Below are 14,478 nucleotides of genomic sequence, written 5' to 3'. Positions count from 1 at the left end.
TCTTTCATACGCACTCTCTTTCATTTTCTCTTTCATTTCTCTCCCTCACTCTTTCTACTCACCCCCTCACCCCTGTACCCACCCCACCTACCCCCCTCCTCCCCCTCCTCCTCCCACCCCATGTAATGAGCTGACACACAGGAAGCTCTAATCCTCACACAATGCCACCCCTCTTCCCCCCAGAGTGACTGGGAGCGGGACAGGGGGCAACAAGGACCAACCTGGCCCAGCTGTCCCCAAAATGGCCGCCTTTAATCCCTCCAGTTTTTTAGCCTACGGGGGCTCCCGAAACCATGACAACCGGTAACCAAGGACAAGAATGGCCAGGGTTAGAAAGCGGGACAAAAGGAGTGAAAGGAGCCATGTGTGAGAAGTTTGTCCACATGCGTTCGTGAGCGACAAGAGACGTGTCTCAATCAAAAAAAAAAACAAGAAAGACAAAAAAAAAAAAAGAAAGTCAATTTAATAGTTTTCAATTCAGGGAAGAAGAAAAGTTGGAGACAAAAGTCCACAGGTGTGATGGTGATGGTGGTGGACTTTGATCACATGCAACACATTTGACACTCATCAATAAGCATTAATCATCACTTTGTCAACATCTTCAATAGGAAGGACAAAAGTGTCTTTAGGTGTTAAAGGTCCTTTATCTTTTCCATTTGGGAGACAAGGAAGTTATTTATCATCCATCAGCCATTAATTAATGTGACTAAAGGTGATCACCGACCATTTAGGCAAACAAGGGTTGTGTTGTTTATTATGACTTTTAATCAGTTCATTACATTTATATATATTAAAGCAAAATCTGAGAAACATAGAAAATGTTAACAAACCCAAAACACTCCAAATCCTCCTTTTAAACCTTTAACATTTAGAACCAAAACATGTAATCAATAGTTTATAATACACAATATTGCAGTTGCAAACAGATTAATGCACACAGCTGTACAGCTTAATCAAATCATTTGTAGAACAAGTAGTAAAAGTAATTTATCATCCAGGGGAAAACTGATGGTGAGTCATCCTTTCTTCCTCCCTCTCTTCTTTCCTTCCCTTACTTCATTCGGGGTAAGTTTAAATGTAAATTTCTACATTCAGATATAAAAAAAAAAAACCCCCACACACATCTGTGATTATTCTAATGAGTTACTGAAACTGTCTTGTCATAAATCTGATCCCAAGTCACTCCCTTTCAAAATAGACCTATACCTCAGTTAGGCTTCCTGTTTATATTAAGTTTAAGTGAACTAAAACCAAAACTATAGCCTATCTTGTAAAAAAAAAAAAAAAAAAAAACTCTCTACATCAGATTATATCTTTGAAATGTATATTTTCAAGAAAGCATAATAAGATCACTGTAAAAAAAAAAAAAAAAAAAATCCAGTATAAAAGTTATAGACAAAGTCCTTGTCCTTCAGTGTTTCTAGTATCCACAAGAGGGAGCTGTGGTCCAGAGATTCGCTCTCCAATAATCAAGCACAAATATTTGACATCATGTATTTAACTTAAGAATGGACTTAGGCAATAGATGTCATCTCCTCCTAATCGACATGTGAGTTCATTGACTAAAACAGGTTGTGTTTGCATGTTGATTTCTCTAAAACACCTGAGTTTTACTTTCCTTATCACAGTCCCACCGCTGTTCCTCTCTCGGTGTTGATAGCAGCTGTTTGATGTGCGCGATAATTTAATTAAAGCCCATAATTTCACTCAGAAACTCACTCACGAGACACAATGCGAGCCAATAAACACCCCCTCCCTCCCTGTCTATCTCCCTCCTTCACCTCCCCCCCCCCCCCCTCTGACTCGTTTCCTTGGTAGTAAAGGCACAAGTACATAAAGCCACAAGTGCATCAGCTGAGGAGGAACAGAGCGCGCGGCCAAAACAAGAGGAAGCAGCAGCCGCGTAAAGACGCACGGGAGTGGGACTCGAACACGAAGATATTATTAGAGAGCGATGAGAGGGTGAACGCATCATTTCATATCACACTTTTATTTTTGTTTTGTCATCCCTGAGGACGGGTTGGACACCAGAGAGGAGGACCCACGCGGAGCTGGAGGAGCAGGTGAGCCCATGCACATCTGTCCAACAGCTGCTGGTACTTTACTGCCTGGAGATGAGCCAATCGAGCTCCAGCCTGGGTATCATTTATTAACTTATAATGTCATATATCTTCTTATCAGAGTGTCTCCTAGCATTATAAACTACACCATTCAGATTAAATCTATTGTGACACAGCAGAGTGGTTTTATATAGAGGTCACACATCATATGCACGCAGGTGAGTCCTGCTCTCTCAGTGTCATCTGTCAGGTTTAATCCAGTAACACAAAGAATATGATTTATTATTAGTGTCATTGATTGATGAGAGTGTTATTAATCCCTGGAGAGGAGTATCCAGGTCCAGGATGTAACCTTGAGTAAGTACTTATCAGCAGCTTTCTGGACCTTGCTCTCTACTTTCCAGTGGGAGCCTCGCCTCTCTGTGTCTCCGGCACGCGTTTAATCACATGCGTGGATACTCAATCTACTGTCCTTCACTTCACAGCCACTTCCTTCATGAACCCACGTGCTGCTTGCTGATCTGTTGCTGTTGCCGCTGCTGCTGCCTCAAGGTATTTGAACTTTTCCTTCACCCTGTCTCGACAGCCTCCGGTCTGAATCCTCACATCTACAGTGAAGTATTATTCCTGTGTGCCTTGATATCAGGGTTATCTCTCCCACTTTGAGGATCCCCTCTGTTATTATGTGTTGATTTGGTGTCATCTGTTTACCATCCTGTCCTGCATGGGGTCAATTTTTTGGAATATCTGAACACCACCATTGTTTGTGTTTTATCTAAATCTGACTTCTCCTGCGCGTTCCTGCATGTGTTTATAGACTCAAGAGTTTGTACAATCTTAAACCACTGTTCTTAGTCGGTTTGATCACTCTCATGTCTGACATGAGGAGCTCATAGGACAATCTGGATAATTGTCAGGTGAAAAGTCACCAGAGATTATAATATTTTTTAGGAAAACTTATGTATAGTGTTTAAAAATCACCCCAAAGCAACACTTATATTTACATTTTTACTTTTTCATCTACATTTAATCTGGATCATTTGATGTAAATCATCCTAAAAGTTTGTATTTTTGAGGTGGACATACATTTCAATTGGCATCTTTACAGTATTTGTTGAAAACCCTTTAACCCATCACTAAAAACTTTACTTTTAGTCAAAGCCTCATTAACATTTAAGGCCATCAATATGTAGGTTTATTTGCTTCCTACATCAGATTGTGGAGCATGTTGGAGCCGGTCATGCAGAGAGGTGACTGGGTTAACTGCCTATCGTGTGTCTGTCGCATCATCAGTCTCCGTACATGCTGAGGATGATGAACTTTGGACCAGCCACACTGCTGACACTCTCAAACTCTGCATGTGTGTGTGTGTGTGTGTTGGTGGATCAGTGGGTAACTCTGAGTCAAAGCTTTTGTGTGTCTCTGTCAGTAATTCTTCCTCAGTTTACGGTTACTAATGAAGAACGGCCGGTTTTTTAGGCATGCGGCGCGTTTGCTCCGCTCCCCTTCTCTCTGTCAATACACTCAACCTTAAAAGGCCATTTGCCGTGCGCTCTAATGGCTCCGACCCACAAAACTGCTCTCAAATCCAACAGTGTCCACCACACTAGTGTCGTATTATCTTTGTTTTTGTTTTTTATGCACATTTGTTCCTACATAAGCACCTTAGGCATGTAAATATGTTGTTTTTTTCTGACTGCATTTGGACGGAAGTGATATAACACAAGAATTTGTTGCACATGCTTGCTGTGACAAGTCGGTGTCCATGGTTACAGCATCACTGATATGACTCTGTGTGTTGCCTCCACAGATGGCAGGATATGATCACAGATAACTGAGGGAAAACGCTGCGTTTGTGAGTGAAACCTTGCACAGAAAACACTCCCAGACTCTTTTTCTTTTTTCTTTTTAACCTCATAAATAAACTCAAACACCAAAGCACGAACAATGGCTTCCTACAACCCGGCCCCAACGCAAGAGGCGACCAACGGGGGCCCGCCATCCATAAAGTCTGAGGCCTCCGGGGAGTCCATGAAGCTGAAGAAGGAGATCTCCCTCCTGAACGGGGTCTGCCTCATCGTGGGCAACATGATCGGCTCGGGCATCTTCGTCTCGCCCAAGGGCGTCCTCATCCACAGCGCCTCCTACGGCCTCTCCCTGGTGGTGTGGACCATCGGCGGGATCTTCTCCATCTTCGGGGCCCTGTGCTACGCCGAGCTGGGGACCACCATCACCAAGTCGGGGGCCTCCTACGCCTACATCCTGGAGGCCTTCGGGGGTTTCATGGCCTTCATCCGCCTGTGGACGTCGCTGCTGATCATCGAACCCACCAGCCAGGCCGTCATAGCCATCACCTTCTCCAACTACATGGTGCAGCCCATCTTCCCCACCTGCATAGCGCCGTACCTGGCCAACCGGCTGCTGGCGGCTGCTTGTATATGTGAGTACGCATCAGATCTGTGCAGGGCCGTGGTATAGGGGAGAAAGGTGATGATAATAGAGAGCCTAAGCGGAAGCAGGAAGTAACGTCGCCATGGGACCTCAACTCGGAAAAAGTCTCCATGTAAGTGAACGGGAGTCAAAGTTTTATTTCGTGATCCGATTGAATTGTGCCATGAGAAAAAAATATGACCTCTACCTGTTTAAAACATCACGTTTCATGCTGTGAAATCAGCAGTTTGTTGTAAAACGGCAACGGAAGAATGTATTTTGTGTGAAGACTGCTCTACGGACTACAGATCTGTGTCCCACAAAAAATACGTCACCAACTGACACGGGAAAGGGCGGCATTTGGTGTGTGACATCACCTACGCGACTTGTAGTCTTTCTGGTTACGGATTCTTCTGAATTTTATTTTACAATAGTTTTACAACAAACTGCTGATTTCTCTGCATAAAACGTGATGTTTTAAACAGGTAGAGGTCATATTTTTTTCTCATGGCACAATTCAATCGGATCACCAAATAAAACTTTGACTCCCGTTCACTTACATGGAGACTTTTTCCGAGTTGAGGTCCCACAGCGACCGTTACTTCCTGCTTCCACTTAGGCTCTCTATTCTAGGGGCCCAGCGCCCAGTAGGGCCCACAAAAAAAACCCCAGTAGTCTAATCTTTGTATGACTGAATTATTCTGCTGACTAATACTCATAGTAATGCTGCATTAGCATCAAAACAAAGTAGACTAAATAAAAAATGATAATACATATGTAGTGTAAGAAAAAAAAGTGGAAAAGTCAGGGGCCCACTTTAGCATTCTTTCAGGGGCCCCAGAATTCCTAGCAACGGCCCTGGATCTGTCTCTACTGTTGTAGGCTACATGTGTGAGTGAGAGTGAGTGACGAGTGGCTGTCACAGTCACCGGTGGTTTCACATCTTAGACGGAGCATGTGAGCTCCAGAGACTAGAGAAGTGAAAAATGGTGACACAAAAGCTTAGGTCAGCAGCTCTGCAGCTCTGACATCAGACTAAGGAGGAACTGAGCAAACCCCCCCTCAAAAAAGGCAGGAAGAGTAAGGGAAAAAGTCTTTTTTACTCAATCTCTGAGTGATGACTTAGAAATCCCAGCTGTGTGTCCTTCACGTGTGGACTTTAGTCACGGCGGCAAGAAAGCGCCTCATAAATGTAGAAGTGACCTTTCTCAGTGGATGTGGCCCAAATCGCTGAGGTTACTACAACACAATGGCACATAGAGACAGAGATAGGCTGACAAACTGAATTAATCAAACCATAGTGAAATTTACACGACCGCTCGTCACCGAGGCAACTGAACACAACTTTATAGGCAGAGAAATACCAACACTGAGGCAACCAGACGCTGAGACGACAGGTCAAAGACACACACAGAGCTTATTAAGGCGGTGCGTCAAAGATAAGCTCTGGTCTCTCCAAAGATAAAAAATACACAATTTGTTCACGTTTGCAATAAATATTAGTCATTCATCCACCCACGCACCTGAAAGGCAGCCGTGTGGAGCGTACACACTGAAAGACAAGCACACACACACACACACATAAAGGCCATGCTCCGATAAGCAGTGCTCAGAGGAGTGCTGATAGCTGTGAGGTAAAGTCCTCGCTGCGCTGAGACTCTGACCTGAGAGGCGACGGCCAACTGACAGCTCAGCAGGAGTTAAGACAGAGTGAACGACTTCCTGTCAGTGAAGGTGTCTTAACTGACCACTGGGAAACTGTAGCTTCGCTGTACCCCAACTTTATATGAAGAGGATAGATTGTAATGACCTTTTGGTCTTGCTGTTATTGTTAAAAAAATTATTTTTATAGGCCTACGTCACATTTTTCTTATTTGAAGGTGACATGTCATATGCAACTATGTCAGCTTTAACAGAGTTTGGTCCTGTTTATATGGAAGACCATTTATGCTGAGCAAAATTAAAAACATAGAAATATTTACTTAATAAAAATTCTTAAATCATAATATGGCAAATCATAATTATCATAGGTTTGACTTGAAATATCTCAATTAAAGCTTCTGTAAAATAACCAGATCCAATATAAAGTATTATACTTATTATAATATACATATGAAATCAATGATGCAGTAAGTTAAAGTTTCAACATTATTTTATCTATTATCTCACTTAGTAGCTAATTTGTGTAATGATTTAATAATTTGGACCTAATAAGTCACACATTTTATTTAGTATCTCCAAGATTAGCATAAATATGACAAATTAAGTTCAAATTCTCATAAAGCACTTGAAAAAATAAATACAAGTTAAAACTAAGCTGTCTCATTATTTTTGACTTAATAGGAAAAAATGTCAAAACGATAAAGACATAAGTAAATTGTTATAATGTCATTTCTTGGTGGAAGAATGGTTTGTGAATATTGTAACATACAGTAGGTACTGCAAAAATGACACATGCACAAAGCATGTTTTTCCATTTCACTTTTTTGCTTCCTGGATTTGAAACTCATGAGACAGAACAAAAACCTTTAACTTTCACTAAAAGTAAGAAAAAAATCAAAATGTGTATCCATCTGCAGTAAGAAAAACACAACGGTTACACAGAACTAAGCACATCACATATTTTATCTCATTTAATTATGTGTACATTGAATGTTTTATATCTTCTGACATCCAGTGGTTGATTTGTATTCTCACATGAGTTCACAGTTTGTGAGCGAAGTGAATGAGTTTTTAAAGATCTCCATTTCACCTCAACATCTGGACTGTATTTGTCTTGTGCTACCAGTCGTCCAGCCTCCTGAACCCAACCTCACACCTCCCACCCTTCTAGCCTTTCACTGTCAACACACCACACCTCCTCCTTCTGTGTGGCGCTGTCTCCCTCTCCATCGCTCATCTCCGTCCGAACCGTGGAGGTGTGTTGTGTTTGACCGGGCGTCCTGTTGGGAGCCGACTTGTTATGATCCCCTATCTGTCAATGGTCGGTGGAAGATGATAGTGTTGTGATCCGCCCTCCCTTTGGTCAATGCGGAGGAGGGAATCGGCGCGGTGATGCAATCCTGTTTTGGTCTCGTCTTTAAACGTCTGGGAGGTCAGAGCGGGGGATAAGTGCGGCCTGAGAGTTTCACTGGAGATAAAATGTGTCGACTCAGCTGGTTTTCAGGTGAATTTGTTTAATCTGTGACTCAGGACAGACTCAAGACTCAGGAGGAAGAAAAAGGAGTTTTGTTTACTAAAAAGAAGAGATAAACCACAATGATTAAAAGAAGTGGACTGTGTGGAATGACCAGACATCATGTGTCTAGTTGTTTCCACATCTATGAACGAGGAGGGGTCATGTGCTGATAAGACGCCCGGAGAAGCACAAAACATTTCCCGTTTCCAAAGAACATCAAAGCAGCTCAAAGAGAAGGAGGCCGACAAATAAAGAGGAGGCTTCTCCTATCAGCTGTTGGTGAACTCCTATTAAAGGGATAGTTCAACATTTTGGCAAATTGGCCCATTGCCATAATCCCTATAGTTTTTGCAGTAGGTTTGTTACCTTTAATTGTCAGTGCAAGCTGTTTTTAGAACGGCGGAGCAGAGCTGCGAGCTGCTCAGAGCTACGCTACGGAGGCTCATGGGATCTTGGTTTCCCATCCAACAACTCCGAAACGCTCTCGTGGACAAGTTGTGACCTGCACATTCACCACGCTATGAGATAATAACAGAGCGTTACGAGACAGAGTTGTTTTCGAGGCAAATGCAGAGAAAAAACTGCCTCCGACGGGAACGCACATCAGCGGCTTTGCATGAATTGACCTAGAAAACAACTCCTCTATTTGATGAGTTTGATGATTGACACCAAGAAATCCCATTAGCCTCCGTAGCGTAGCTCTGAGCAGCTCGCGGCTCTGCTCCACCGTTCTAAAAATAGCTTGCACCGACAATTAAAGGTAACAAACCTACTGGTATGACTATAGGGATTATGGCAATGGGCAAATTTGCCAAAATGTTGAACTATCCCTTTAAAGTCAGCCTTGTTTCCATGACTGTACCTGCTAGTGTGTGTGGCCTTATGTGTGTGTGTGTGTGTGTGTGAGGTTGTATGTGCTGCACTCAGCTGTTTCCTCATCTGAAAAACAACAGGCCGGTCTGCTTGAGTCAGCAGCAGCGTTTCCTTAAATCGGCCGCTCTCTCACACGGAAACATGCTGGCACACGCCCAGTTTACAGAGCAGTGGGTCGTTTCTGTGGTTATGAGTGAGTAACACATGTGTATCTGTGTTTATGTTCCTCTCCCTCAGGTTTGCTGACCTTTGTGAACTGCGCCTATGTGAAGTGGGGCACCAGGGTCCAGGACTTCTTCACCTACGCCAAAGTCATCGCCCTCATCGCTGTCATCATCACGGGCCTGGTGAAGATCGGACAAGGTGTTTAAATGAGAACAATATTAAGAGTTAGCTGACACCTCCTGTCACTTTAAGGCTATTTATATGAGTTAAACGTACTGTAACTGAGACTTAAGTCATTTCACCATAGTTAAATAACTGTTGTTGGTGTTTGTTTTTCAGGTCACACCCAGAACTTCGATGATCTCTTCGATGGCTCGTCTCAGGACCCCGGGGACATCGCTCTGGCCCTGTACTCGGCCCTGTTCTCCTACTCTGGATGGGACACCCTCAACTTTGTCACAGAGGAGATCAAAAACCCAGAGAGGTGAGCAGGCCAGATGTTGATGCCGATACATACAGTACAGTGATGAATCACTTTGATATAACATTCAGCACCGGCTGAGTAGACTTAAATTGTCATTATTATAAAAAACAAAACAAAACCTGAAAGGCAGATTTAGCGACTACTCATGGCAAGTAAAAACATAAGACATCCATCAATTAGGCTACTAAGATCAAAGGGATTTCAGAAATAACGCAGTGTCATAAAGTGCTGATGGGGAAACCACCAGGGATGGTTAACAGCATCACTTTCACCAACAAGGGATACCATTAGAGTTATGTGATCAATATCATGTGTACCCACTCACTCCCTGACATTGCATGTGAATTTCCATGGCTGTATGAAGAGGTTTGTAGGTTTTACAGCCCAAAAAAATGTTTTAGGTAAGTAACAAATCTTTTGAACCAAGTCCAAATTTTAATGAGTATCGATACCGTTGACGTTTGAATTAGGTAACCTGTATAAGATGAAAGAGCAGGTTCTTAGGTGAAATGTGAGTCATTTCGTCAATGTTTATTTGTTGTTTGTGTCAACCGCATCTTTCCTGGAATTTTACACGGATTATTAGCTGCTTCTGACCTCCTGAAGGTTTCCATTCATACACTCCCTTCATTGGTATTATCAAAATATGTTCTTTAAGACAGCTTTCTAATGTTAGGATCCACACCACTGTCACTGTTATTCATTTAGCCGTCAATGATGAGTTTGTTCTCTTCATACTGAACCATAGGAACATGCACAATAAACTTACATAGATGCATGTTTTGTGGTGTGGTTAGAATTTATCCCAGGTTGTGTTACAACATACCCCGGTAGTGGGGCAGATTGTAACAGTGGCACTCCTTGCATTTGACATCAACTAGTGAATTCTTCTTTAAGAAGTTTAAGGCACTGCTATTTCTAGAGGACAAATGAGGGGACTCTGTGTCAAAATTTGAGAGCCGTACCATGAACACTCTGCTAGTTGGAGCTGAGACAAAAAGTGTTACAACCACCCGTTCTCCCCTAACTCTGAATGGGTGTGAATCAATAATCATTAAAATGATCTAAAAGTCAAGCTAAATGCTAACATCAGCATGTTAACAAGCTCACTATGGCAATGTCAGTACTCTGATATTTAGCTCATCTGACGTCAACTGTGTTCACTATCTTAGTTTAGCGCGGTGGCGTGCTAACGTCTGCTCGTTAGCACTAAAAACAAACAAACACCTTAAAGCTGCTGCCTGTGAATCACATTAGTTTTGTATCAGGTAAGAAACTGAATCACTGGCTAATTTTAAAATAAGAACTAATGATGCTGCAACAGATCATTTCCATCTAATAGTTGTACAAATATTTTTTACTCTGGGCCAACACACTGCCACACCTTTGCAGGCGAAGCACGGCTTCAACCACAGAGACATCCTGAAGGGTGGCACTAAACATTCTCCTGCTGGGTTTCCCAGATTCATTACTCGTCAACTCACAGGGCTGCAGTGTCAAGTCAAAGGTTGATTGAATGAAAAAATGAATGAATGAAACTCGTTGTTAGCTCAATCATTTCTGATTCCACCATTGGAGTATTACTTTGTGTCAACGTCACACACCAGCTTTTACAATTGACTTTAATCATTATATTCATCAATAAACCTCACCCCAGTTGGTGTTAAACACTTATTACAGCAGATCTCATGACCGTTTCTGCAGTGTTAAATTGCAGGATAAAGGTCGACACATTCGATCATCAGAAATCAGTCAATAAGAAAAAAACCCATGAGTGGTAAACAACAACGCACAAAGATGAAGAACAAACAGGGAAAATTGCTAAAGAGTTTGTTGTGACGTCTCTTTATCAAACCATGTTGCAACTTTGTGTGTAGGTGTGTGTCTGTGTCTGTGTGGGGGTGTTTGAGCCTTTCACACAACTGAGCAAATGAACAAAGACAACACATGTGATTGGATCACAAGCTCCTTTCAGGAGTTCCCAGGCAGATTAAGTGACAAACACCCCCCCCACCTCATCCCAATCCCCATCCTGCCCTCGACCACGGGGCCGATCAGCTCTTGTCCAGCAGACTCCTGATGAACCACCACCACCACCATTACTTCACTCCTCTGGTCTCTCACCCTCTCTCTCTCTGCTTCCCCCTGCTGCTCCTCTGTGTGAATCACAGGAACCTGCCGCTGGCCATCGCCATCTCCATGCCCATAGTGACGGTGATCTACATCCTGACCAACGTGGCGTACTACACCGTCCTCCCCATGAACACGATCCTAGACAGTGATGCCGTCGCTGTGGTAAGTGTCTAGTCTATGATCACTGATCAAACACCAGTTCAAACCAGTTCAAGAAAATGTACAAAAATATGTTGTTTAGCGGGTACAATGGATAATGAATAATGAATAATTGGTTATTATTCATTACGTATGTGTATGTATATATATGTATATATGCATGACATGTGTAGCTATATATATGTATATATATACAGTGGGGAAAATAAGTATTTGATCCCCTGCTGATTTTTGTCCTCATTTCACTTGATCAAATGGAAAATAATTTGTCGCATTTATTAATTCTGGACTTTTTCTTTTCTTTTCATTTTCATATTCTGTCTCTCTCCGTGTTAAAATTAATTTACCATAAAAACTATAGACCGCTCATTTCTTTATGGGGGACAAACTTTTTTAAAAAATCTGCAAATTTACCCCACTGTATATATTATTATTATTATTATTTAGACAAAATGATGAGAGCTAACAAGCTGTTTCTTCTCACTCCTTTTTGAATATGTCATTTATTTTCTTTTTTCTGTGTTTTATTATTTTGATTCCTCAATTTTCATTTCTATATTATGTTTTGCCAAGATTTTGTTTAGTAGCAATCTGGAAGTGTTGTACTATTTGCATATTCTGCAGGTTTTCTTCACCATTTCTGTCTTTCCTCCCCAGACCTTTGCGGACCAGGTGTTCGGTGTGATGAACTGGACCATCCCCCTCGCCGTGGCTCTGTCCTGCTTCGGAGGACTCAACGCCTCCATCCTGGCCTCCTCCAGGTGAGCCATTCGACCTTTTCAGGATCACGTTTGAGTCACTCCATCGCTGTGTTGTCAGATCACCCTCCAACTCATTGTCCCTTGTGTCCATTAAGGCTGTTCTTCGTGGGCTCCAGAGAGGGCCACCTGCCAGACTCCCTGTGCATGCTCCATGTCCACCGCTACACCCCCATCCCCGCCCTGCTCTTCAACGTTAGTCATCCTTTTTATTTTCTGTTTTCTTAATTTTATTTCTATTCCCACTTCTCCTAGTCTGACTTTCCCGTTTGTCTCTGCAGGGCATCATGGCTCTGATATACCTGTGTGTAGAGGACGTCTTCAGGCTGATTAACTACTACAGCTTCAGCTACTGGTTCTTTGTGGGTCTGTCCATCTTGGGGCAGCTGTATCTGCGCTGGAAGCAGCCGGACAGGAAGAGGCCGCTGAAGGTTAAAAACCACTTTATTACTTCACTGCAGTCATTGGTTCTTGTTGCTCAAAAGTGATTCAGCATAATCTGACTTCTTTTCTCTCCTCTCTCCTCTCTCCTTTCTCCTCCAACAGCTCAGTCTCATCTACCCCATCATTTTCTGTCTCCTCACCGTCTTCCTGGTGGTTGTGCCGCTCTACAGCGACACCATCAACTCTCTGATCGGCATTGCCATCGCCCTGTCGGGAGTGCCCGTCTACTTCCTCTGCTGCTACACTCCGGCCAGTAAGAGGCCGCTGTGGGTACGGAAATCGATCGGTAAGAGACCTGCACCATTTTTTAAAATTCTTTATTCTATTCATGCCAAACTGTGCCACCTCTCCACTCCTGTTACATCACCTAAGGAAAATCTATCATCCTGCTTTAATTCTTATTCTAAGTAGCTATTTTACTCCATATAGTTATTGCACATTATTTGGTATTTAAATGGTTTTCACACTGGGCCGTTGTATAGGGGAGAAAGGTGATGATAATTCTAGGGGCCCGCAAAAAACCCAGTAGTCTAATCTTTGTATGACTAAATTATTCTGCATAAGACCCTGACCAATACTCATAGTAATGCTGCATTAGCATCAAAACAAAGTAGGCTAAATAAAAAATGATAATACATACGTAGTCTAAGAAAAAAACGTGCAAAATTCAGGGGGTAGGGGCCCACTTTAGTATTCTTTCAGGGGGCCCAGAATTCTTAGCAACGGCCCTGTTTTCACATAACTTGTTTTTAGGGATCTATGGGATGTGTTTTTGGGATTAGGAAATCAAATCATAAGGATAGCTAAACCTGTCTATGTACATCTAATTAGAGGCAATGGAATCACTGTAATTACATTTCAAATGAAATTCCAGCTGTTGTCGATAACAGCTGGATCCAGGCTGATGCATGAGTTTCCCTAACCTCTTCTCCTGTCTCCACCTCTTTCAGCTAAATCGGGTTTGTTCATTCAGAAGGTGTGCTACTCCGTCCTGACTGAAATGGATACCGACGACAAGGCAGAGTAGAGACATTTGATTTTAACACCCTGCCGGAGACTGACGACGCACACACACACACACACACATACGGAGGCTCAACCTGAACTCGTCTCGGCCGGTCGCCACCTCGACGGAGGAGCATTTGAGCTTGAGCTGGACCCAGCTCTCTGACCTGTCAGTCATCATCGCCCCGGTGATAGTGTTAACGTATGATGGTGCCCGGGCGCTTGACGGCAAGATTTCACTTCTATCTGACTGTGACTTCAGAGGGGAACACTTGAATGCACTCCTGAAGAAATCTGCTCCTGTTTCTATTACAGAACAGTAGCAAATTATTTAATTAATACATGAAGACAAGCTTTGTTTGTGTGTGAAATTACATTATGTTATGTATTTCTGATCATACTGGAAAGTGGAAAATTGATGTGGTTCATTTAAGTGGAGAGGAAAACATCCTTGACACTGAAAGCACTGCTGACCATAGAAATATGACTTTTAATATTATTTGCAAAAAAGGAAAAACAAGCAGCAAAAGAGATTAGAAACTGATACTCCACATTCACTGTGGAGGAAGAAGTTCAAATAAAGTTTTATACTGTCATCTGTCAGGTGTAGTGAGGTAAAGGGCTATTTTTACACACAGTAACTCGTGTTTTTTTCTGAAGTGTCTGATTCAAACACAATGTAACTTTGAGACAGTTGAGTTGCAAATATATTTATAATAAAATTACTTATGGACAACGTAAAATCACTTCAAGTTTTTTCATTCTTCATGTATCGTGGTCTTAAATATA

At 42.4% G+C, this 14,478-nt stretch overlaps 1 protein-coding gene across 1 annotated transcript; it reads left to right on the top strand.

Annotated features, from left to right (window-relative positions):
• Positions 1–1,858: 1,858 nt before the first annotated feature.
• Positions 1,859–14,434, top strand: slc7a7 (solute carrier family 7 member 7). Its single transcript, XM_085806206.1, has 11 exons — positions 1,859–2,063; positions 2,546–2,612; positions 3,871–4,500; positions 8,779–8,904; positions 9,046–9,190; positions 11,362–11,485; positions 12,140–12,243; positions 12,339–12,435; positions 12,522–12,671; positions 12,787–12,970; positions 13,635–14,434. Exons 3-11 carry the CDS (start codon positions 4,008–4,010, stop codon positions 13,709–13,711), a joined length of 1,500 nt encoding a protein of 499 aa, XP_085662332.1. The 5' UTR covers positions 1,859–2,063; positions 2,546–2,612; positions 3,871–4,007; the 3' UTR covers positions 13,712–14,434.
• The last annotated feature ends 44 nt before the right edge of the window (positions 14,435–14,478 follow it).

This window comes from Trachurus japonicus, chromosome 18 (genome assembly GCF_045865225.1).
Source record: "Trachurus japonicus isolate A0001 chromosome 18, Traja_1.0".
In the NCBI taxonomy this organism is placed as follows: Eukaryota; Metazoa; Chordata; class Actinopteri; order Carangiformes; family Carangidae; genus Trachurus; species Trachurus japonicus.
Note: the sequence above shows the minus strand (reverse complement) of the source record. Positions and strands in the feature narration are given on the sequence as shown.